Source organism: Somniosus microcephalus, chromosome 8 (assembly GCF_052327205.1).
Source record: "Somniosus microcephalus isolate GS21.2 chromosome 8, FLI_Smic_1.0, whole genome shotgun sequence".
NCBI lineage: Eukaryota > Metazoa > Chordata > Chondrichthyes > Squaliformes > Somniosidae > Somniosus > Somniosus microcephalus.
In genome coordinates, this window is record NC_140994.1 from 206,921,515 (window position 1) to 206,947,553 (window position 26,039).

The 26,039-nt window shown below is 44.9% G+C and overlaps 1 protein-coding gene across 1 annotated transcript in view; it reads left to right on the forward strand.

Moving 5' to 3' along the window:
* The first annotated feature begins 2,189 nt into the window (after nucleotides 1-2,189).
* LOC147114062 (uncharacterized) overlaps nucleotides 2,190-26,039 on the forward strand; it is a 29,255-nt gene continuing 5,405 nt past the window's right edge. Inside the window, exons 1-2 of the mRNA XM_085995638.1 lie at nucleotides 2,190-2,293; nucleotides 12,745-13,191. Coding sequence (XP_085851764.1) covers nucleotides 2,260-2,293; nucleotides 12,745-13,191 — 481 coding nt within the window. The 5' untranslated portion in view covers nucleotides 2,190-2,259. The remainder of the gene's footprint in view (nucleotides 2,294-12,744; nucleotides 13,192-26,039) is intronic.

Here is a 26,039-nt window from a genome sequence, read left to right on the forward strand (position 1 = left end):
TTCAAGCATTCCTAAAAAGGAATGGAGTGCGACATTATACGTCCGCACCATATCATCCGTCTACAAATGGGCTGGCAGAGCGCTTTGTACAGACTTTTAAAAAGGCCATCAAGGCGATGGGGGAGGAAAGGTTGCCACTACAACACAAGGTGGACAATTTCCTATTCGCGTACCGTAATGCTGTACATACGGTGACCAACCAGGCCCCCGCCGTCATGTTCTTTAATAGAAGGTTAAGGTCTCGCCTCGAATTGCTCAGACCAAACTTCCGGAGAGATGTGGAAAACCGAGTATTTCGTAGGGCTCCTGACAGACAGACACGGAGCTTCGAGGTGGGGCAGCAAGTGTTGGCCCGTGATTATAGAAATGAAAAGTGGCGGTCTGGTACGATAAAGGCCCGCCAGGGACCTTTGATGTACACAGTGGAGACAGGGGACGGCATAATCAGACGACATGCTGATCAACTTGTGGAGTCCAGAAACCCAACTGATTCACTACCTCAAACGTATCAGCACATTGTTCCAGCGGAATCACGGCCCAGCTCGTCGCTACAGAAGTCTCAGGATGGCGAGGAGTTCAGCACTCCAGTGAGCTCCACGGCACAGGATGTGCCATCAGACACCGACGACTCCAGCGATGAAGTGGTGACGGAAGTACCGCCGCCTACACCGAGACCGACTAGAGAAAGACGTTATCCTAGTCGAGACAGGAGGCCTCCTCAGAGACTGAATCTATAACATGTTTCTTTTTATATATATATAGGTAGACAACTCTGATGTAAATATGTTATGTATGTTGTGTTACCAAATGTTATTAGCCCTAGTTATGGTGCATCTGTTGACTTAATTGCACGGGTACGTTTTAATTAAAAGGGGAGGAATGTTGTGTATGTAATATGTATGCTACTTTAACCCTATGGCCAGGGCAGCACTACTTTGTAGGGCGTAGTGATACCGTAGTGCCACTCCTGGCCATAGGGGTATAAATAGTACTGCGGGTACTGATCTCCCCTCAGTTCCCGCCTGTGGGTATGAAGTAAAGACCTAAGTTAAACCCTTCCAAGCTGTCTCTTCCTTTTTGTATCAAGTATATGCGCATACTTTACAATATACAGGTGTGGTCACTGCCGGTACTGCAGTATACATGAGCTGTAAAAAATAGTTCCCTCCTTAAAGGTATATACATTACAATGTCCATAGGGAATCCCATACCTGTTCTTGGAAAGTCCTCACTGTGGGTAGAGGGGAGGAGGCGAAATCTGCCAGTGATCTCATACACCCATGGAAATTGCTCCATAAAGTTATTCTCAGCTCTAGTGATCACTATTCATATTTCAGCAACATTCAGGCTCAAAACCTCCTCACCTCTACCAGTTACATCTGATCCTGGCAACAGCTGCTCCATATATTTCTCATTCTAGCTTATCCTAGTGCATTGTGAGCATAAATCTAGGAAATTCAGGGCTGCCATCCACTTGCCCTCATTTTAATATAACAAAGTAGGTGGCTGCGGACTTTGCGGCTGACCACAGAACAAAAATTGTGTTGGAAATTCAGGCGCTTCATTTATTCGGCAGTAAAGTCGCATAAAACAACAACAACAACAACAACAATATCTTCCAGCCCAATTTGCTGGCCAGTCGATGTTCCTATTAGGTGTTATGGAATCGGGGCGGGTAGATGGAGTTGTGCTACAGATTAACCATGATCTAATTGAATGGCAGAACAGGCTCGAGGGGATGAATGGTCTACTCCTGTTCCGGTGTTCCTTCCTATGTTCCTAAGTCACATGAATTGCCCCAGTTTTAGGCCCCAGAAACATCAAAAATGGTGTGGAATTTCAGGATCTATAGGCCGGAACTTTCCCCTAAAAAACAGGTGGGTTTGGAGCCTTCCCAGGCCTCTGATCCCCGCCATCAGGCCTCCCCCCCACCACCCCACCGATGATGCTGAGGCCGGCTACAATCCTCCGGTCGCAGGCCCTGATCCTGCCGTTAAAGTCAGGGGCCCCCCACCCCAACCCGCCTCTTTGGAGAAAATTCATATATTTTCAATTATTTTTTTCTGTTATTTCACAATCTGTGTTGAGTTCCGTTATCAGGAAATGACATGAAGAGAAATAAGGAAGACAATGATACAACAACATGAAGCAATGAGCTTATCTGTGTTGTAATGCAGTGGTAGTTTTCACATTGCTGCCTCATTTGTTGGTGGTAAGAGACAGAACAGTGCTGGAGGTGGATATCGAATTCCAAGAACGATGAACAACATTGCAGTCATCATTCATTTTGTCGGTAAGAGCTCTTTGTAATCCAGTTTTTTTATTTTATGGCTGAGTTGATGTTTACTTTACATTCGTAAACTTCATTCTTTTAGTTCTTCAAAACTAGACCAGGCAAACACCTCATTACTTCATTTTTTTAAATTCAAGTATCAGGAATACCTGATATCAGTAAGCTGCATCTCACACAGCTAGCCTGTCATTGCCATATCACAATCATAACACTACCTTTAAATGAGACTTCTCTTCAGCTTTAACATAAACACTGATGTATTTTGAGAATTCTTTCTGAGTGGTTTTGTTGACATTTTTTTTTATCAAACACCGACAAAAAATAAAAGCTGCTCTTTCCTTCTAGTGTGGGGCAGAGTGGAATCTTTATCCAGAGCTGTGAAGATAGATTTTCAGGCCAAGATGAAGTTCAATCCAGTAAAGCTAGGAACTAGTGCAAAGTGAAGCATGGTCATTTGTATCATTATTCATAACTACACGTGCACCTTTGTGTAGGAAGGCAGGCTAGGTGGGGTGGGGAAGGGTGTTTGGGGAGAAGTATTAGATAATTGTGCGTCGGGTGAGACTTTAAGGTAAATGGTCACACAGGTGAAAAACATTTCTTACAGCCTTTGGAAATGTTCAGAAGGCTTTTCAACCTATTAGTAGCCTTTGCAAGGCTGAAGGGGCAGGGGAAAGAAATGACAGGCAAAAATGAAGGGTCTGATGAAATGCTTCGTGCCATGTATACGTTGCCAGTTACTTAGTATAAGGAGCCAGTGGTTAACTTTACATTGGCTTGTTTCTGGATTTAATACCAGTGCAGACGTAATTTACAAGTTGCATCATCTCCTGTCAGGCACCACTGAGCACTCTCCTGAGTGCAAGGTGACCTGAAATGCTAAACTTCTTGAAGAAGCATGACTATTAGTGCATCTTTAAATCTAAGGATTCTGCCTTAACAGTATTCCGTTCTTAATGCAGACAGCTGCATATTGTTTGCCTGCAAATAAAGTCTGCCATTTAAATAGCTGCTGCAGTCCTTTCAGTAAATGCTGCAGTGCTGGATATCCTGTTCCCGATGCAGGGAGCTGCATTTGTCTCGCAAATTCCCCACTGGAAGCTAGCAGTGAATATCTAATTGGTGGGAAACTAGAAGTTAGTACAGGAATGGCTGTGTGCAATTCAGGCAGGCACAAAGCCCACTGCATAGTCTTCCTACCACCAGAGCATGGCCAAATTCATCCCACTACGTAGATTGTTTTGGGCACTCAACCTACAAAAGGGGCAGAGATGTACTGAAGATGACTGAAAGAAGAGCGATAAAGATGATTCCAGAATTTGGGAGTTTAGGTTATGTGCAGAGACACACAAGACTGAACTTATTTTAATTGGAAAAATGAAGTTCCCTGGGACATCAGGAGGTCATAAAAACTGCGAGGCATAGATGGTGTAGATGTAAGCAAGCTATGTGACTTGGCCTGTGAGCAGAGAAATAGAAGACACAAGAACAAAATTAATAATCCTCAAGATAGACTGGAGGTTAGAAGAGTTGTTCTTGCATGGATCAGATTCCCACCAATCAAAGAATTTGATGCTGTGCTAATGAACTCCTTCAGAAAAGAGTCACATTAATGGTTCCTGGGAATGGGATTGAAGCTTATTGGGATAAATAAGTGGGCTGAAATAATGAAGTATGCGCCAATACTTGAAGGGTTAAATTTTCAACTTTGCTGGGGGCGTAAAATGGGCGATATTGGATTGGCCACTGATTATACACCCCCAGCCTGAGAATCAGGCAGGGTGTATAGCAAGTGGATGATCTGATATTGAGTGTGTTACGCAACCCCTCCACCCCCACCCCCACCACCAGTAAAATTGAAAGTTCCGACGAATGGTAGCTGTACTTCTGGGGCCAAAGGAATTGCCTGTGAATGGAAGTCAGGTAGGGTGGATTAGTAAAGAAACACATTGTGGAACTTTGTTTGATTACCATTGGGGAATCCGGGAGTAATCTGCCAGAAATTTCCTTCAGGAGATTCTAGTGTCTCTTCGACTGCCAGTAGGTCCAGGGAATTCCAGGCCAGCCATTGTAAGTTTTCAATTCATTCATCATCATGCTGAAACAAATCCTTATTTAACTGTAATAAAGTCACATTAGATGTCAGAAGTAGCTTTATTATTCTAACAATATCAAACTATTAAAATTAATACTTGAAATGTAAATAAAAACATTGGGGGTGATATTGAGCTTATCTGGAAGAGCGAAACAGGTTCATAGTGAATCTGCCACCCATTTTACACCCCGCCCAAATCTCTCTTTCATTGACTTCAATCGGAAAGAAAGTTGGAGGCAGTGTTAAACAGACTGCAGATTCAATATGAGCTTGATTGGCGTTACTGGCGATGATCAACTTCACCTCCATTGCCTTCCTTCTTTCCTGAATTCTCTCTCCTTTCCAATTCTCATTTGATTATTATTACTTTAACTTTATTTTTAATTAATATATCCTATTTAGAGCGCTTTTTTCTGAGCCTCTAGCATCTCATATTCTAATATTAAAAAGGCAAAAAAAGGTTTTATTTAAACACTATGCGAACATGAAAGTAATCTAAACTCGAGTTTAGGTCAGAATAATTTGGCGTTTTTAAATTCACTTTTGACATTTACTTCATTTGGGAATAGCACCTACATTATGTAAACTGACCCTTGACTGGCTGAAAACTAGCTCCAAGGAAGCCCTGGAGGGCATTTCTTGTTCCATGCCTTCAGATGTTCTAATGGAAGTATTGTTGAAGAAATTAAACTATAGACTAAGGCCTAGAAATTTGGGTGGTTTGTGCCACCCGTTAGCACCATGAAATGGTGAAAAAATGGCGGCCAGCACTCTTCCACCAGCTAGTGGTGGGTACCGCGGCAGCCGCCATTTTTGGCAGGTCAGCAGCGCTGCCGTTACCTGCTATCAGTGAGAGTATTTTAATGAGGTGGCGCATTATGTCAATCGGCGTGCAACGCTGGGTTGACACCAGTTCATCCATTTTGGAGTTCTCTGCTCACAATGCTGCCCGCGCTAAATCACGCCAGTGATTGCTGCCACTAAAAGGTCTTTCAGCAGCGTTAACGGCCACGAGGAGTCTGGCAGGACTTATGAGGATGGACGGCGGAACTTCAAACGCCTCCTTTGTCAAGATTCTTCTTTTAAACTTTCATTTTTTGCCCATCAGTGGCGGGGTGGGGACCTGGGGTGGGGGACGGTGGGGGGTTGCATTTTCTGGCAGCTTTCGGGAAGCCTACAGTGTTTGTGGGTCAATAAATCAATGGGTGAACTCCATTGCAATGATTAAAGATGATGGGGGAGAAATTGGGTGGAGCCGCAAACGAGGCGCCAAGCTCGCCTGGGCGCCAGATTTTGCGCTGCGATCGGAGCAGCAGCGATCACCGGAAATTCAGCTTGAGCGCCCCAAGAGGGACACGGGGCGAGGCTCGAGGCGCTCCGCGTCCCTCTTAGGGCGCTGAAACTGAATATCGCAGCGCAACGTGCCGCAGCGCCACACGCTGCGGCATGGCGCGCTGTGGCACTGCAGGCCTTCCTCCCATTCTTAAGGAGGAGGGGCCTGCACCAGCGCGATGAGCGATCGCGAGTGCCGGCAAAAGAGCCTGGCACCGAGGAGAAGTGCCGGGCTCTCAAAAAACAGCCGGCAATGCCGCGGGGGGAGAACAGGAGGCCGGGGACGGAGGTGCTGGCAGGCGGCCGCCGAAAAAAACGGCCCCCCCGCACCTCCACCTTAATTTGCGCCACTGCCGCCACAGGTAGGCCCCGTGAACCTGGCGCGATTAGCAAACGGCGCTACAGAGGCGGTTGCTGCCAAATATCGCGATCGGGGCGGTAGCGGGGCGCTGCGCACACCGATGACGTCATCAGTGGCGGCGCAGCACAACAGGCTAACGCCGCCATTAGCGCCCCAGCTAAATATCGCGGGAGGCGTGGCCAGTGGCGCTAAAGCCACTGAGTGCCCTCTTTAGGCGCTAACTGGTGGCGCAGCCCACCGAATTTCTCCCCCGATCTCTTTTAGCTGCATTCATGTCATTAACAAACAAAAAATCGACCAACAGCTGGTGGCAGCTAATATTTTTGGAGCACGTACGGCAACTGTTCGGGTCTCTCCTTTCTTCCCCTGCAAGCGGGAGACAGACCTTTGTCCTCCTTCTGAGATTAGTGCTGCAAAAAGATGATAATGAGCAGGCTGTACCAAAATGCCGGTACTGTCGGCGCTCTCTCATCCGGTGGCCGTTTATCCTTGGCCGCCAATGTTACCAGTAGGTTTCCAGCGTTCCCCAATTTCTAGGCCTAATGTACTGGAGGTTCATTTCATTTCCTAAGAGTCAGAGAGTAACCTCATAGCGTTTTCTCATCTTGAAAGTTCTTTGCTCTTAGGAGATTGAGCAAGTTGCTGAGAGTCCTTAACACTGCAAGTTGTACACAGTCTGTTGGATTGAATGAATTTGTTGAGTTAATGAGTAATGTTCAACCTTTTCTGTATGCAAGCATCATCATCACACTCCTGGGGACTGCCTGCAAATAACAACACATGCTTGGCGACCCCCTGTGGGTAATTTTGACTTTGGGAGATAGTGTAAAATGGGTGATAGTGAATCAGCAGCCCATTTTACATGTCTCCCCATTTTTTTTCCATTAGTTTCATTGCAAATAAAAATAGGGAGAGATGAAAAACAGGCTGCCAATTGGTTACCACCCATTTACATTATTGCACAAAGTCAAAATTACCCCCGCCCCCAGTGTTAACTTCTGAAATACAGTATCAGCTGCCAAAACAATGCTGTTGCTGTAGAAAATATTTTATTAGTATACAGCAACAAAACTAATATGCTAGTAGACCAACAAATACAGAGTACAACATTTTCAAGTATTGTGTGGCACACAGTATGCCCAGCCTTAGATGGGCCTTGCAGACTCACTAGATTTGCCTTGCAGACCCTTTAGGATCCACAGATGTAGCAGATGAGCTGAGGCTGGGGCTGGCTGTCTTGGTGATGGAGAGGATATGGGGTTGTAAGCTTAGCTCAAGGTCAAACAGGAGGTTGGGTGAGACAGTAGCCATGGAGGGGAATGCAATTGGTGGCGAGGGCCAAAGACAATGGCTTTGGTCTCTCTATGTTTAATTGAAGGAAATTTTGGCTCATCCAGGAATGCATATCGGGCAAGCGGTGCAATTGTTTCTTTTCTTTATAAATGATGCAATCTATTTCAAGATACTGAAGTCTCCAGTGGGACTTTGAATATGCTTGGTTGATGGATCGGTCTCAATATTCCTGCTGACACTCAGTGTAATTCTTTATATTATGGATTAGATTTTCTGCCATTGATTAGGAATGAGCAAATTATTTAGCCTATATATGTTCCAGATGAGATTGATCTTGACTCTGCTTTCAGGTTATGTTGTGTTTTGCCATGGTTTTCCATCTATATTCTATTTCCGCTGCATCCTTTTTCTACACCGCCCAGTCCTTGCATTTCATAGAATCATACCATTTTGCAGCACAGAAGGATGCTATTCAGCTGATCACAACTGTAGGCAGTGTCATAGTGTTTCAGAAAAGGAATGAATCATACTTCTTCTTCCATCTGCTGCAAAAAATGTTTCACACAGTTATCCTTCTCTTCCATTAAAATAAAATACTTTTGACAATAGGCAATATCAAATGAGATATTAGTAAAAAAATATCAATTAAAAGGAAGAAACTGTTAACCAGACATAGGGATCAACTCTTATGTGGCTAGAGAAAAAACTAAAACAACCATATGGCAAATACAAAACCTGCCTATTTCTAGCATGATCTCTGGGGATTTCCCAAGATTGGCCCGAATTATATACTCAAGGTGAGCACTCCATCCACATTAGCCTGGCACTAGGAACTTGCCAAAGGAATGGAGTGGTAAATTCTGACACCAGCAGGCCTTAAAGAGTTGTGGCTCCTTAAAGTGGCCACATGAGGGCAACTTTTTTATTAGACTTTAAAAGCGCTATAACTGTTGGAAATGTAAATTTCAGCATTTCCAAAGACTATTTACAGCACAAAAAATGACTGGCAAACCCAATGGCTGGCAAAATAAGCATGAAGGCAGGAAACTGTGTTTATTAGCAGATGATGGAGCACCTGAATGCCATGTTTGATGGCTGGCAAAGTTGCAGTGCTGTTTCTTGAGGGTGTGAGGCGGATTACCTTGCTTTGACACTCCAGACCACCCTCCCCAGGAGATGGTAAAATAGCTGAGAGAGGAGATGACCTTGACTGTCACTGCCAGTGCTAGCCCAGTGGTGTAGGTTGGCCATAAGTGTCCTTGCACACAGTCTTTGCCCTCAACCAGCTGCATACTTGCATGGGCTCCTTCCTTATCTTCCCCTCTCCCACTTTGTCCTTTCATACACATGCACAAGAAAAGTTTGGGCATGACGTACTTTCATCTTATGAAAAAAAGCTGCTCTTTCCTTCCAGTGTGAAGACATAGTGGAATCTTTATCCAGAGCTGTGAAGATAGATTTTCAGGCCAAGGTGAAGTTCAATCCAGTAAAGCTAGGAACTAGTGCAAAATGAAGCATGGTCATTTGTATCATTAGTCATAGCTACACGTGCACCTTTGTGTAGGAAGGCAGGCTAGGTGGGGTGGGGGAGGGTGTTTGGGGAGAAGTATTAGATATTTGTGCATCAGGTGAGACTTTAAGGTAAATGGGTCACACAGGTGAAAAAAAATTCTTACAGCCTTTAGAAATGTTCTGAAGACTTTTCAACCTACTAGTAGCCTTTGCAAGGCTGAAGGGGGGGAGAAAAGAAATGACAGGCAAAAATGAAGGGTCTGATGAAATGCTTCATGCCATGCATACATTGCCAGTTACTTAATATAAGGAGCCGGTGATTAACTTTACATTGGCTTATTTCTGGATTTAATACCAGTGCAGACGTAATTTACAAGTTGCATCATCTCCTGTCAGGCACCACTGAGCACTCTCCTGAGTGCAAGGTGACCTGAAATGCTAAACTTCTTGAAGAAGCATGACTATTAGTGCATCTTTAAATCTAAGGATTCTGCCTTAACAGTATTCCGTTCTTAATGCAGACAGCTGCATATTTTTTGCCTGCATATAATGTCTGCCATTTAAATAGCTGCTGCAGTCCTTTCAGTAAATGCTGCAGTGCTGGATATCCTGCTCCCGATGCAGGGAGCTGCATTTGACTAGTAAATTCCTCACTGGAAGCTAGCAGTGAATATCTAATTGGTGGGAAACTAGAAGTTAGCACAGAAATGGCTGTGTGTAATTCAGGCAGGCACAAAGCCCACTGCATAGTCTTCCTACCACCAGAGCATGGCCAAATCTATCTCACTAAGTAGATTGTTTTGGGTACTCAACCTACAAAAAAAGGGCAGAGATGTACTGAAGATGACTGAAAGAAGAGCGATAAGGATGATTTCAGAATTTGGGAGTTTAGGTTATGCGCAGAGACACACAAGGCTGAACTTATTTTAATTGGAAAATTGAAGTTCCCAGGGACATCAAGAGGTCATAAAAACTAAGAGGCATAGATGGTGTAGATGTAAGCAAGCTATGCGACTTGGCCTGTGAGCAGCTGGTGGCGGGGACCACAGCGGCCGCCATTTTTGGCAGATTGGCAGCGCTGCCATTACCTGCAATCGGCGAGAGTATTTGAATGAGGTGGAGCGTGATGTCAAATTGGGTGCAAGACTGAGTTGGCACCAGCTCATCCATTTTGGAGTTCTCCGCTCACATTGCTGCCCGTGCTAAATCACACCTGTGAGTGCTGCCGCTAAAAGGTCTTTCAGCAGCGTTAAAGGCCACGAGAAGTCTGGCAGGACTTATGAGGATGGACGCGGGAACTTCAAACACCTCCTTTGCCAAGGTTCTTCTTTTATACTTTCATTTTTTGCCTATCAGTGGCGGGATGAGGGGGTGGGTTGCATTTTCTGGCAGTTTTCCGGGAGGCCTACAGTGTTTGTAGGGCAGTAAATCAAAGGGTGAACTCCATTGCAATGATTGAAGATGATCTCTTTTATCTGCATTCATGTCATAAACAAACAAAAAATCGACCAACAGCTGGTGGCAGCTAATATTTTTGGAGCATGTACATCAACGGTTCGGGTCGCTCCTTTCTTCCCCGTCCCCTACACTGCAAGTGGGAGACAGAGGCGACCTTTGGCCTTCTGCTGAGATTAGCGCTGCAAAGAGTGTGTTGCACGAGAGAATCACCGCCACGCTGATGATAATGAGCAGGCAGTACCAAAATGCTACCGGCAGGTTTCCAGCATTCCCCAATTTCTAGGCCTAATATACTGGAGGTTGAAATAATGAACCACCCACTCTATAAGTATTGAAACAAATCTTACTGCCTTGGTTTTCTGAGGTCCAGGTCACAATTCTGCCCTTTAGCCAATCTTACACCAAAACCTTCTAAGGGTGAGGCTGCGGACACTCTCTGGGTTGACAATCCCTGCCCTTGGCCCCATCCCCTCCTATGCCACTGGGTCTTATCCCCATTTCCAGATTTGCCGCTGCACCTCCGCTGGTGCTGTGGTGGAAGTATGTTAGCAGGGCTGAGGACTTTTGGCCCCATGGTTATAAATTCCTTCTTGAACCCCGATCAAGTTTCCTGTTCAACCACTTGCTGATTGTCCAGCATGTTGGTTACCCTTATGCAAAACAATGGCCCAGATATTCGGGTCTCCACGGGTGAGTACGCACTGGGTACTCACCCATAGGCCCAACGGAAGTGCCGGTTTTGTGCATGCACTGCGCATGCGCGGGAAACCGGAACTTCCGTTCCCTTAAAGGAAGGGGTTCAGAGGTCAAACGCATACGCCGGAGAGGCAGCGCGTGCACATTGAATTTTCGTTTTTTTTGCAGGTTTCTCCAGGAGGGTAAGTCTCCAGGAGTCACACATGTAAAAAGCAGGCGCAAGGCCTGCTTTTAACAAGGTAAGTGGTGAATTAATTAAAATTAAAACCTTTTTTCCACAGGTTTATTATTTTTAAATACTTTAAAGAAAGGTAAGTTTATTTTTAGCCCCATTAGAAAATATAATTAATTTTTTCAAAAATTTAAATCGTTTAAAATAGTTATTTTATGTAATTTATAGTTATTTTAAAAATGTGATTTAAAAAAAAAAAAATTATTTGAAGTTTTAGTGATATTTTGGGGCTTATAGTATTTATAGTTTTGACAGCTCTTCCTGTCAATTTTATGAATGGGCATTTCCCTGCTACCATTGGCTCTCCATGGCCCACGTGATCCCAGGGGATGCATTGAACTAACCGCCCCAGGATACGCAAGCACTGCGCGCCGGCAGTTGGAGCAGGCCCAGGATCGGAATCCCATGCGGGCCCACAGCTCAACGGCCGGCGCACTAGCTAAGTGCAGGTCGGAGGCTTGCACCTGCGGTAAGCCTCCGGCCTGAATTTCTGGGCCAATGTTTGCCTATTTTTCCACTTTCAATTTCCTTATTCAAAATGTATTCATTGTGGTTCTAAAATTCTCAATATTACAGAAAATCATCTATTTCCAACTTACTGAATCCCTTCATAATCTTTTAACAAGGCTCCCTTACCCATCTCTTTTCAAGGGAACAAAGTCTCAGGGTAAACAATTGTTGTATGTAACACATTCCTCCAAGTCCTGCTAATAATCTTGCAGAATCCTTTGTAATAAAATGATGTTCCTTTTGAAGTAAGATGACCAAAACTGATACTCCAGGTATAGTCATGTACAGCTTTACAATCAACTCTTTCGATTTTTGTTTTCTTTCTTTAATTCCAAGAACACTAGGCTAAGGGTATTCGGGCAGCACGGTGGCATAGTGGTTAGCACTGTTGCCTCACAGCGCCAGAGACCCGGGTTCGAATCCGGCCTGGGGCGACTGTCTGTGTGGAGTTTGCACATTCTCCCCGTGTTTGCGTGGGTTTTCTCCGGGTGCTCCGGTTTCCTCCCACAGTCCAAAGATGTGCGGGTTAGGTTGATTGGCTATGATAAATTGACCCTTAGTGTTAGGGGGATTAAATACGTGGGGTTACGGGGATAGGGTGGGATATGTGTTGGTGTAGGGGTTACGGGGATCGGGTGGGATATGTGTCGGTGCAGGCTCGATGGGCCGAAATGGCCTCTATCTGCACTGTGGGGTTTCTGTGATTCTGTGAGTGATCTGACCAGCAAATATTCCCAGATCTATTTCCTTCCTCTAGTTGACTGAATACATTTTCCACATCATCATTTTGCATTCACCTGTATTAAACTGCATCTGCAATCCTACTGCTCACAAACCTTTCTAAGCATTCAGACACATTCCCAACATCAGAATTTTAAGTCAAACTCTGAAAAGTTTTTTTTTCAATGCAGAGTAACGTTGTGGAATAAAAGCATTTAATATATATTTTTTCTTTTGTAAAGGTATCAGTTTCTCCATCATTCCTGCTCAATGTGCCGATGCATCAACGCCTTCTCAAATTTTAAGATTTGGGCCTGGAAATTCGAGTAGATCAGCACCACATACTGAACGTAATGAAATTTTGAAGATTGTAAGTCAAGGTGGAAATAATGTCAACGTCCAAAGCAATTCTTCTTTAAGCAATACCGATGTTTATACTTCATACTCTAGCTCAGATCAGAATGTATTTAGTTCAATTGCTCCCAATAAAAAGTTACAGAATGCTACTGCTAACGATACACAGACTGGCATACCTACAGGATCCAGCACTCCAACCATGTTACCCATAACTCCAAGCATACCTGCTGTTACTCAAACCCAGTCAAATGTAACTCCACGTAAAGGACACAGTGCTGAATCCACAAAAGAAACCAGTCAAGATAAAGAAGAAACAAATAAGCCAGACACTGGTAAGACTTAATAAATGTCATTTTCTTTCACTAAGGTATTTAGCATCTCAGTAATTTAATATGGAATCACCTGTTCTTCAATTTTGAGCATGCCAAAGTTTTATTAGCTTACGGTTTAAAATGACATGCATTTTTAATATATAACTCATATTTGATCTGAAAACTGATGCTTTAAATATACATTCATATCACAAATACTGCAGATCTGGGAAAATCATCAATTCAGAAGAGTGAAGCTATATTTCTTTGACTCTAAGTCTGATTTTTGACTGTTCTGCAATGTTTGGTGTATTGTTTTGTGCTTCATGATTACTCTCCAGAGTGTAAAGCACTGATATTTAAAGGAAACTACAATGGTATGAGGCGTGAGTTGGCTAGGATGGATTGGGGAGCGTTACTTAAAAGGTTGTCAGTAGATAGGCAATGGCAAACATTTAAAGATCGCATGGATGTACTACAGAATTTGTTCATCCCTGTTTGGCATAAAAATAAAAAGGTGACTCAACTGTGGCTAACAAGGGAAATTAGGGATAGCATAAGATCCAAGGAGAGGACATATAAATTGGCCAGAAAAAGCAGCAAACGTGAGGATTGGGAGCAGTTTAGGATTCAGCAAAGGAGGACAAAGGGATTAATTAAGAAAGGGAAAATAGAATATGAGAGTAAGCTTGCAGGAAACATAAAAATTGACTGTAAAAGCTTCTATAGATATGTGAAGAGAAAAAGATTGGTGAAGTCAAGCATAGGTCCCTTGCAGTCAGAATCAGGGGAATTTATAATGGGGAACAAAGAAATGGCTGACCAATTAAATACATACTTTGGCTCTGTCTTCAAAAAGGAGGACACAAATAACCACCCACAGATGTCGGGGAACATAGGGTCTAATGAGAGGGAGGAATTGAATGAAATCAGTATTTGTAGGGAAATGGTGTTAGGGAAATTGACGGGATTGAAGGCCGATAAATCCCCAGGGCCTGATAATTTCCATCATAGGGTACTTAAGGAAGTGGCCCTAGGAATAGTAGATGCATTGCTGGTCATCTTCCAAAATTCTATAGACTCTGGAACAGTTCCCATGGATTGCAGGGTAGCTAATGTAACCCCACTATTTAAAAAAGGTGTTAGACAGAAAACGGGAAAGTATAGATCGGTAAGCCTGACATCGGTAGTGGGGAAACTGCTAGAGTCCATTATAAAAGATGTAATAGCAGAGCACTTGGAAAACAGTGATAGGATTGGACAAAGTCAACATGGATTTACAAAAGGTAAATCATGCTTGACTAATCTACTGGAATTTTATGAGGATGTAACTGGTAGAATAGATAAGGGAGAACCAGTGGATGTGGTGTATTTGGACATTCAGAAGGCTTTCGATAAGGTCCCGCATAAGAGATTAGCATGCAAAGTTAAAGCACATGGGATTGGGGGCAAGGTACTGACTTGGATAGAGAACTGGTTGGCAGACAGGAAGCAAAGTGTTGGAATAAACGGGTCTTTCCCCGTGTGGCAGGCAGTGACTAGTGGGATACCGCAGGGATCGGTGCTAGGACCCCAGCTATTCACAATATATATTCATGATCGAGACGAGGGAACTAGATGTAATATCTCCAAGTTTGCAGATGACACAAAGCTGGGTAGGCGTGTGTGCTGTGAGGAGGATGCAGAGAAGCTCCAGTATGATTTGGACAGGTTGGGTGATTGGGCAGATGCATGGCAGATGCAGTATAATGTGGATAAATGCGAGGTTATCCAGATTGGTGGCAAAAACAGGAAGACAGATTATTATCTGAACGGCAATAGATTGGGAAAAGGTGAATTGCAACGAGACCTGGGTGTCCTTGTGCACCAGTCGCTGAAGGTAAGCATGCAGGTGCAGCAGGCGGTTAAGAAGGCAAATGGTATGTTGGCCTTCATAGCGAGAGGATTCGAGTACAGGAGCAAGGATGTCTTGCTGCAGTTGTACAGGGCCTTGGTGAGACCACATCTTGAGTATTTTGTGCAGTTTTGGTCACCTTATCTGAGGAAGGATGTTCTTGCCATGGAGGGAATGTAGCAAAGATTCACCAGACTGATTCCTGGGATGGCAGGAATGACGTATGAGGAGAGATTGGGTCGATTAGGCTTATATTCGCTAGAGTTTAGAAGAATGAGAGGGGATCTCATTGAAACTTATAAAATTCTAACAGGACTAGACAGACTAGATGCAGGAAGGATGTTCCCGATGGCGGGGGAGTCCAGAACCAGGGGTCACAGTCTAAAGATAAGGGGTAAGCCATTTAGGACAGAGATGAGGAAGAATTTCTTCACCCAGAGAGTGGTGAACCTGTGAAATTCTCTACCACAGAAGGCAGTTGAGGCCAATTCATTAAATATATTCAAGAATGAGTTAGATATATTTCTTAAGGCTAAAGGGATCAAGGGATATGGGTAGAAAGCAGGAACAAGGTACTGAATTTGGATGATCAGCCATGATCTCATTAAATGGCGGAACAGGCTCGAGGGGCCGAATGGCTGACTCCTGCTCCTATCTTCTATGTTTCGATGGAGTGGAATTTCCAGTTGGTGGGGGAGGGGTTCTGGTCCCCGAATGCTGTGGAGGTTTAACTCCACAGCTTGTACGGACTGTTTCAAAAGGATCCCCGTCTGCTTGACAGGCTTGGCTCCCTGTCGGACGCGGAATGCTGCAAAAAAGGCCGCAGCCGAGGAGCAGGTAGGTATCCTGCTGCTAGGCTCATGATCAGGAAGGGGGAGGGGGTGGGTACAGCGTGACTTGTAGGGTTAGGGGGTAATCATGGAGGGATGTAGACAGATCGGAGACACAGATAGAGGGTCAGGTGGATTGGTGATTGCGGGGGGGGTGGTTCAGATCGTGTGGGTGTCGGTGATCATGGGAGGGGGTCGGTGATAATGGAGAGATCGGTGATCAAGGGGGTTCAGTGATCGCGGGGGTGCAGAGTAGGGGTGGCCCGATCACAGGGGTGAGGTGTTCAATAGCAGGGAATGAAACATGTTAGCTTGCGGGGCTGGTAGGAACCACTCCTGCTCCTCCTGGTCCACAAGCTGTGCTGGAAAGGCACTTACATCTTCCACGCAGCAGTCTTCACCTTCCTTTAGCTGCCGAGTTTCCCAAGGCCCGGGAAGCCCAGTCTGCAAGGTTTAAACCTGGAATAGTAGTAAAATCTGAGGCATGCAGCCTGATTAAAATAGTTAAATGAGCAGCCCGCCACCTGCAAGCGGGTTGTTCGTCAACCCCTGCCCTCCTCCATTAAAACTGGAAGTGGGCGGATTCAAGGCAGGTTGAGTTTGGGTTTGAGAATTTTACAATTTTTACATCCCACCAGACCCAAACCCACCCATTTTTGGGGGTTTAAAACTCGCCTCTAAGCTTCTGTTCATGTTTTGAGCAGCTGGTGTCAATTCATAGAGAAAGAGGCTTTTGTCTTGGTAAATGAATTTTTAGGTCCTGTAAGCAGTGCCCATTTATTATTGTGCAGCAGACTAGAGAAAATGTCCAACCTCATGCACAGTAACTTGTTTTGAATAATGATCTGTGAGTCATGACAATGCTTTATAAATATAAGAAAGATTTTACTGAAATCATTTGCAGAGTATAGTTGATATCATATATCACATGCAGATTATGTGACCAACAAATTTAATTAAGCATGCAACTATATTCCTCGTCAATTCCTGGAAGTTCAGACAGACAATCCTTAAGGGGCCGAATTTTGTGATCAATGGCAAATAAACTTTCCCATAGACTTTTTATGGGCCTTTGCACTGGAAGATCCTGTCAATCAACTATCAAAAATGTGCAGCACCCTCTACAGAGCTTCTGGGACCTGTGTGAACAGAGCAAGCAACTGTGTATCTACTTAACCAATCAGATTGAAGGATTCTTAATGAGTAGCGCAGAGTCTGAACCAGGAACTGTTAGTTAGAATATTGAATTCAGTGTCAAATCAGGTACAGAAAGCAAAATAAAGAGAGGGAAAGAAAGATTGGAGAGAGAGAGACAGAAAGAAAACTTAAACAAAAACATTTTTAGTTACTTGGTTTTATTTTTTTAAATCTCCAACAATAATTAAAATCTGAAGGTATGAGACTCCACACTTGTTAAAGTTAATTTTCAGAGCCAGAGAGGTTGTTTGGCAGTAATTAAGCCTTACCAGGCCATTAAATATGTACTTACACTGGAATGGACAAGCCCTAACCTATTCTGGTGAGTTTAGTGCATATATATCAGGTAAGCAATGTTCCCTATAATTTGTTTTTAGGTGCGTGGCCCCTTTAACGGGTTGCGCAGCCCATTAAAAATTCTGCACATGCACGGTTTTTCCATTTAAAAGCCGGTGAGCCGGTTGTGCAGGACCTCCAGAGAGCTGCACGGCCACATGGCTGCGTAACTTAACGGGAACATTGCAGGTAAGTACAGCAACTTTGCGCCATTCCATGTATTTCAAAGGTGCGTCTTTGCGAGATACCATTCTCACACAGCTTCTGGAGGAGCAGGGCATGTTGGACAGCGACTTCCTGATTTATGCATTTAACTGCGCATGTGCGGTGCTGGAAGTTGCTGTCCGATTTACACATTAATAACGGCCCATTATTACTGATAGACAATAGGTGCAAAACCAACTGCTGCTAAACTGCGCTTGGTAGCTCTGTTGTGAGATTGAGCAGAAATGATTGTGCAGTTATTAGTTGCAATGGCTAGAAGTCACTGAATTGTATAATACATTGTCTTGAGACTACGGCACCATGTCCAACGAATCCCTCCTAAACAATTACTGCTACCAATTTTCCAGCAGCATTTTCACTCACTCTAACCAATTGTTTTCTCCCAAATGTCTGGGAATATGTTATAAAGCTGTAATATATACTAAAGGATAGATTTACTAATCCTGTGATGCCAGTAAAGAGACACACAGTTAGACTGAGCATGGGTTGGAGATACGGTTACAACGCACTATCACTTATTCTTCAAACCATGCCCTCTTAGAGTGTGGCTCTCTGCTGGGAGTCCAGGGTCATTGAATTTATCCAATTTATTCTATTCCTTATAGTATACACAGAATCTCTAGACTCTATAATATATACAGATCTTGCTATATATTATTAATCTATGCCAGCAATTATATTCTCCATCAAGCTGCAGGGAAATAAAAGCACAATTAAGTCATATTGCACGTTTGCGGGAGCCTTCCGACTTCTGCGTCGCATGAGGCAACTGTTAAGAACATAACAAAGCATTGAGTCTACCTGACTTGTTTAACCTTCAAAGGAAATGTTCTGCAAAAATAATCCCCAATCCCCAATAATAAACAACCAAAATCTAGAATAAATAACGAAGAGGATAGCACCAGACTTCAGGAGGTCATAGACAGATGGTAAAATGGGCAGACACATGGCCGAAGAAATTTAATGCAGAAAAGAAGTGATGCATTTTGGCAGGTAAAATGAGGAGAGGCAATGTAAACTAAATGATACAATTTTAAAGTGGGTGCAGGAACAGATAGACCTGGGGGTTCACATATACAAATCTTTGAAGGTGGCAGGACAAGTTGATAAAGTGGAGCGATCATAATATGATCGAATTCTTCATTAAGATGGAGAATGAAGTAGTTGACTCAGAGACAAGGGTCCTCAATTTAAATAAAGGAAACTACGATGGTATGAGGCACGAGTTGGGTAGGATTGATTGGGGAATGGCACTCAAAGGGTTGACGGTGGATAGGCAATGGCAAACATTCAAAGACCGAATGGATGAGCTACAGAATTTGTTCAGCCCAGTTTGGCATAAAAATAAAACAAAACTCAACCGTGGCTAACAAGGGAAATTAGGGATAGCATAAGATCCAAGGAGAGGACATATAAATTGGCTAGAAAAAGCAATAATCCTGAGGGTTGGCAGCAGTTTAGGTATCAACAAAGGAGGACAAAAGGATTAATTAAGAAAGGGAAAATAGAATATGAGAGTAAGCTAGCAGGGAACATAAAAATTGACTGTAAAAGCTTTTATAGATATGGGAAGAGAAAAAGATTGGTGAAGTCAAGCGTAGGTCCCTTGCAGTCAGAATCAGGGGAATTTATAATGGGAAACAAGGTAATGGCAGACCAACTAAATATATAATTTGGTTCTGTCTTCACAAAGGAGGACACAAATAACCTCCCAGAGATGCCGGGGAACATAGGGTCTGATGAAAGGGAGGAACTGAAATAAATCAGTATTTGTAGGGAAATGGTGTTAGGAAAATTGATGGGACTGAAGGCCGATAAATCCCCAGGGCTTGATGGTCTACATCCCAGGGTACTTAAGGAAGTGGCCCTAGAGATAGTAGATGCATTGCTGGTCATCTTCCAGAACTCGATAGACTCTGGAACGGTACCCATGGATTGGAGGGTAGCTAATGTTACCCCACTATTCAAAAAAGGTGGTAGAGAAAAAGCGGGGAATTATAGACCGGTAAGCCTGACAACGGTAGTGGGGAAAATGCTAGAGTCTATTATAAAAGATGTAATAGCAGAGCACTTGGAAAGCAGTGACAGGATCGGACAAAGTCAACATGGATTTACAAAAGGTAAATCATGCTTGACTAAACTACTGGAATTTTTTGAGGATGTAACTGGTAAAATAGATAAGGGAGAACCAGTGGATGTGGTGTATTTGGACTTTCAGAAGGCTTTCGATAAGGTCCCACATAAGAGATTAGCGTGCAAAATTAAGGCACATGGGATTGGGGGCAAGGTATTGACTTGGATAGAGAACTGGTTGGCGGACAGAAAGCAAAGAGTTGGAATAAACGGGTCATTTTCCAAGTGGCAGGCAGAGACTAGTGGGGTACTGCAAGGATCGGTCCTAGGACCCCAGCTGTTCACAATATATATCAATGATCTGGACGAGTGAATTGGATGTAATATCTCCAAATTTGCAGACGACACAAAGCTGGGTGGGAGGATAAGCTGTGAGGAGGATGTCGTGAAACTCCGGTACGATTTGGACAGGTTGGGTGATTGGGCAGAAACATGGCAAATGCACTATAATGTGGATAAATTGAGGTTATCCACTTTGGTGGCAAAAACAGGAAGGCAGATTATTATTTTAATGGCAATAGATTGGGAGAAGGGGAAGTGCAAAGAGACCTGGGTGTCCTTGTGCACCAGTCGCTGAAGGTAAGCATGCAGGTGCAGCAGACGGTTAAGAAGGCAAATGGTATGTTGGCCTTCGTAGCAAGAGGGTTCGAGTACAGGAACAAGGATGTCTTGCTACAGTTGTACAGGGCCTTGGTGAGACCACACCTTGAGTATTGTGTGCAGTTTTGGTCACCTTACCTGAGGAAGGACGTTCTTGCCATGGAGGAAGTGCAGCGAAGATTCACCAGGCTGATACCTGGGATGGCAGGAGTGACGTATGAGGAGAGATTGTGTCGATTGGGCTTATACTTGTAGCGTCCGAGTAGCAATAATACACGGACTGCAGGAGAACAATAATAACAGGTATTTACTGAACAGAGGGTAAGTTAAAACTGAAAGTACAGAAGCCTGCTATGGCTTTATATACAGGTGTGGTCACTGCCGGTACTACAGCGTAAAGTCAGTTCTCTCTTAAAGGTACATACACAACAATTCCTCCCCTTTTAGATAAACAGTACATAACATTCTTTTAACAATTAAATAATAACTAATTACAATTACAATTTTCTCTGTACTATATACATCAACTAAAATAATCATTTATAAGTTCAGTCTTTGAGGAGGCTTCCTGATCCTGACTGGATAGTGCCTTTCTCGAGTATCCTGTTCTTGCGGCGGAGTCGATTCTGGCTCATTGTCATTGGTTGGTTCGTCAGCTTCCAATACCACTGATTCTGAGGTAGACGCAATCTGTACTTCGGGTTCATTACCAGGTGCACATGCTCGTGGTATGGGTTTGGCTTGTTCCTGTGACTCTAGAATCTGGTCAGCATGGCGTCTCACGATGCTCTCTCCAACGTCCACTGCGTACATTAGTGGTCCCTGCTGTGTGCATATCGTTCCTGGCTGCCATTTTTCTGTTCGGTAGTCGCGGGCCAAGAATGGTTGCCCTATCTTGAAGCTCCTGGTTGGCTTCTCATTGATGTGCTGGAATTGCTTATCCTCAACATCTCGTCTTATGTTTGCTTTGAGCAAATCCAGGCGACATCTTAGCCTTCGGTTGAAGAACATTATGGCCGGAGCTTGGTTGGTGACTGCATGTGTCGCATTCCGGTAAGCAAACAAGAAATTATCCACCTTGTGTTGTAGTGGTATGTCATCGTTATACATCGACTTTATTGCCTTTTTAAAGGTCTGAACAAACCTCTCAGCCAATCCATTGGTGGCTGGATGATATGGGGCAGATGTGTAATGTTTCACCCCATTATTCCTCAGAAACCTCCGGAAATCCTCGGACACAAACTGTGGCCCATTGTAGGAGCAAATCTGTTCTGGCAAGCCATTCCTGGTGAAGATGGTCCGTAGGACTGCAATAGTTTTCTCCGTGGTGGTGGAGAACATTTTGATGACCTCTGGCCATTTCGAATGGGCATCCACGGTGATTAAAAACATTGAGTCCATAAATGGACCAGCAAAATCAATGTGTACCCGTTGCCATGGAGATGAGGGCCACTCCCATGGGTGTAGCGGGGCCTGTGGTGGAGCGTTTTGGACCTTCTGGCATCCTGTGCATCTCTTGGTCATATCCTCGATTTCTTTATCGATTCCCGGCCACCACACAAACGCCCTGGCTAGGCTCTTCATTTTTACCCCTCCCAGATGACCCTCATGAAGCTCATTGAGCACTCTATCTCTCAACTTGCGTGGAATTAGCACTCGGGATCCACACATCAAGGTCCCCCGGCACACTGACAGCTGTTCTCTCCTTGGCGAGAATGCTGGCAACAGTGAGTCGCCATGTGCTGGCCATCCCTTCACCATCAAATCATAGACCCGAGAGAGTGTCGGGTCATTTCGGGTTTCCTTCTCTATACTTGAGTTTGTAACAGGTAGACATTCGACTATGGTCGCATGGAATATCTCAACAGGGTCCACTGCAGGTGCTTCCTCCACCATAGGCAACGGTAGGCATGACAGCCCATCAGCGTTTCCATGCTGTTTCATACTCTTGTACTCTATGTGGTACTGATGTGCCCCTAGAAAAAGTGACCATCTTTGCAGCCGTTGCGCCATCATCACCGGAACGCCCTTCTTTGGGTTAAAAATGGAGACCAGAGGCTGATGATCAGTCAGTAAGGTGAATTTCTGCCCGTGCAGATAGTGATTGAACTTCTTCACCCCCCACACCAGGCTGAGGGCCTCCCTGTCAATCTGGGCGTAGTTACGCTCGGCTGAGGTTAACGAGCGCGACGCAAAGGTTATTGGCCTCTCTGAACCGTCAAGGAATTTGTGTGACAGCACCACTCCAATGCCGTAGGGAGACGCATCACATGCCAACCGAATCGGTAGTGTTGGATTGTAGTGGGCCAATACTTCTTTTGAAGTGATTAGGCATTTACATTTCTGAAAGGCACACTTACACTCATCACTCCAATTCCATGTTACTCCAGTTTGCAGCAGGGCGTTCAGTGGGTGCAGAACTGTAGATAAATTCGGCAAGAACATATGGTAGTAGTTCACCAACCCGAGGAACGACCTCAGTTGCGACACATTTTCCGGTGCTGGAGCCTTGACTACTGCCTCAATCTTGTCTGGGGACTTATGCAACCCTTCCTCATCAATCATGTGACTAGAATACGAGATTTGTCTCCTGAAGAACTCGCATTTGGGGCGGTTGGCTCGTAGCCCATATTCTTGTAATCTAGTGAGCACCTGCTTCAGGTTGGCAAGGTGTTCACTGTCATTTTTGCCCGTAACCAGGATGTCGTCCAAATAACACTGGGTCCCCGGGATCCCTTGCAGGACTTGTTCCATCGCCCTCTGCCAAATAGCCGGGGCTGATGCTACCCCGAATACCAGTCGGTTGTACTGGTAAAGACCTTTGTGAGTGTTTATCGTGAGGTATTTCCTAGATGCTTCTTCCACCTCCATTTGTAGATACGCTTGGGCCAGATCAATCTTCGTAAAGTGTTTCCCTCCAGATAGTGAGGTGAAAATATCTTCTATCCGTGGCAGTGGATATTGTACTGTGTGCAGGACTGGGTTCACAGTTACCTTGAAGTCCCCACAGATGCGAACCTTCTTCGGCTCCCAAGGCGTGCTGGTCAACGATTACTTCATTACAGGAATGATGGGTGTGGCTCACTCGCTCCAGTCCACCTTGGACAGCACACCCGAACGCTCCAGACTCTCCAGCTCTGCTTCAACGGCTGGGCGGATCGCGTACGGTACCGGTCTGGCCTTAAAAAAATTTGGGTTTGCATTGTCTTCGATTTTTATCGTTGCGGTTACTCCTTTTAGAGTCCCAAGTCCTTGTTGGAACACCTCTTTCACGTCAGTTAGAATTTTTGACAGTCGTCCAGGTGTGACGTCGTCATCCTTTTTGTCCGTCACAGTTAGCGCCTGAATGGAATGCCAATCCAATTGTATTTTTCGGATCCATTCACATCCCAATAATGGTGGTCCTCCATCTTGTAGTATATATAGATACAGTTTCTGTGTTTCCTTGCCGTTGTATTTAACTGGCACCCTTATTTTTCCTCTGGGGTAGACTTTTTGCCCCGTGTATGTCTTCAATACAATGGACGTGTCCTTCAAGGGTATGTGTGAGAATAGCCGCTCATAGTCTCGTCCCGGCAGCATGGTGGCATAGTGGTTAGCACTGTTGCCTCACAGCGCCAGGGACCCGGGTTCGAATCCGGCCTCGGGCGACTGTCTGTGTGGAGTTTGCATACTCTCCCCGTGTTTGCGTGGGTTTTCTCCGGGTGCTCCGGTTTCCTCCCACAGTCCAAAGATGTGCGGGTTAGGTTGATTGGCTATGATAAATTGACCCTTAGTGTTAGGGGGATTAAATACGTGGGGTTACGGGGATAGGGTGGGATATGTGTTGGTGTAGGGGTTACGGGGATCGGGTGGGATATGTGTCGGTGCAGGCTCGATGGGCCGAAATGGCCTCTATCTGCACTGTGGGGTTTCTGTGATTTCTGTGATTCATGACAGTTAGGGCTGATCCTGTGTCCAATTCCATCTTTACTTGGGACCCTGCTATCATGAGTGTGACCCAAATGGTTCGGTGATCCTCCTTTGCGATCATGTTGTGTAACTTTGGACAACTTAGTCTCCTGCTCCCGGAGTCATTATCACTCTCCTGACCTTCTGAACTACTGTCTGTCATTTTTTTTACTTTCTTGTACTTTTCCTTAGTAGTTCTTTTAGTGTTGGTTTTCTTTCCCGACCTGCAGACTCTTGCTATGTGTCCCATTTTCCCATATTGCCTGCATACTTTGTCCTTAAACCAGCAGTCCTTCTGATCATGGGTTGTTCTGCCGCAGCGATAGCACTTTTCTGCTCCATACGCCATTTCGTTAGTGCTGTATTCTTGTGGTTTCTGTTGTATTTCAGCAGCTCCCTGTGCTGCTGCTTCATAGGATACTGCCACGCTTAAAACCTGTTCTAGCGTCAGGTCCTTTTCCGAAAGTAGTCTTTTCTGGGTTCCTTCACTCTGGAGCCCACAGACAAACTTATCCCTTAAGGTGTCTGCCAGTCCTGCTCCGAACTGGCAGTGCTTCGATAACTTGCGTAGTTCCGTAAGATAGTCAGCATTGCTCTCATCTTTGTGCTGGTTTCTTTTATGGAACTTGAATCTTTCTGCTATCAGCAGCGGTGTAGGGTTTAGGTGTTCTTGTAAGATATTAACAATCTCTTCAAAACTTTTCTCCATTGGTTTAGCTGGGGTAATTAAATTCCACAATAGGCCGTACGTTCTCGCGCCCATCAAATTTAATAATACCGACGCCTTCTTTCCATCGGCCACCTCATTTGCCTTGCAGTACACTTCAATTCTTTCCACATACGTGGTCCTGTGTTTTACCTCGTTGTCGAAAGTAGTGATACTGCCACTCTTTGGCATCTTGGGTGGTTTAAAATGGTGCCTCCCGTGCTTTTTCTTCTTCCCCAATGGATTAAAATGGCACCTCCCGCGCTTTTCCTTCTTCCCCAATGGAATAAAATGGCGCCTCCCGCGCTTTTCCTTCTTCCCCTGGCTGCCACGCAGCTCCTAGCGTTCTACAGGGTAATGGCGGCGACCCGCGGCTTCGGTGCGTCTCACTTTTCCTTCCCCTTGTTTTATTTTCTCTACGCTGCCCTGTTCTTGAGCACCGACCGTGCCCTGTGCGCTCCACCCTCTCTCTCTCTCTCTTTTCCTCCCGACGACGCTGCACGGCTCCATTGCAGAGCCGCTCGATCGAGCTCGAGCCCGCCGCAGTCCGGAAGGGTCAGCACACTACCTGCTACCAGCACGACTTGCTGGAACACCTCGACTGGGGAGCCAAGCCCAGCTCTCCACAGCCTCCCCTGCAATTCTCCGAACTCCAATGGATTCCTGGGCGGTTGCCCGCGGTCGACGCCCGTTGCTCTGACTTCGACCTCCAATAAGCTTCTCTTCAGGGAAAGATCCCCGTGAGGTGATGCAGTACTGCAGGTGAGTTCGAACCTGCTCGTCGCCAGTGTAGCGTCCGAGTAGCAATAAGACACGGACTGCAGGAGGACAATAATAACAGGTATTTACTGAAGAGAGGGTAAGTTAAAACTGAAAGTACAGAAGCCTGCTATGGCTTTATATACAGGTGTGGTCACTGCCGGTACTACAGCATAAAGTCAGTTCTCTCTTAAAGGTACATACACAACAATACTCACTGGAGTTTAGAAGATTGAGA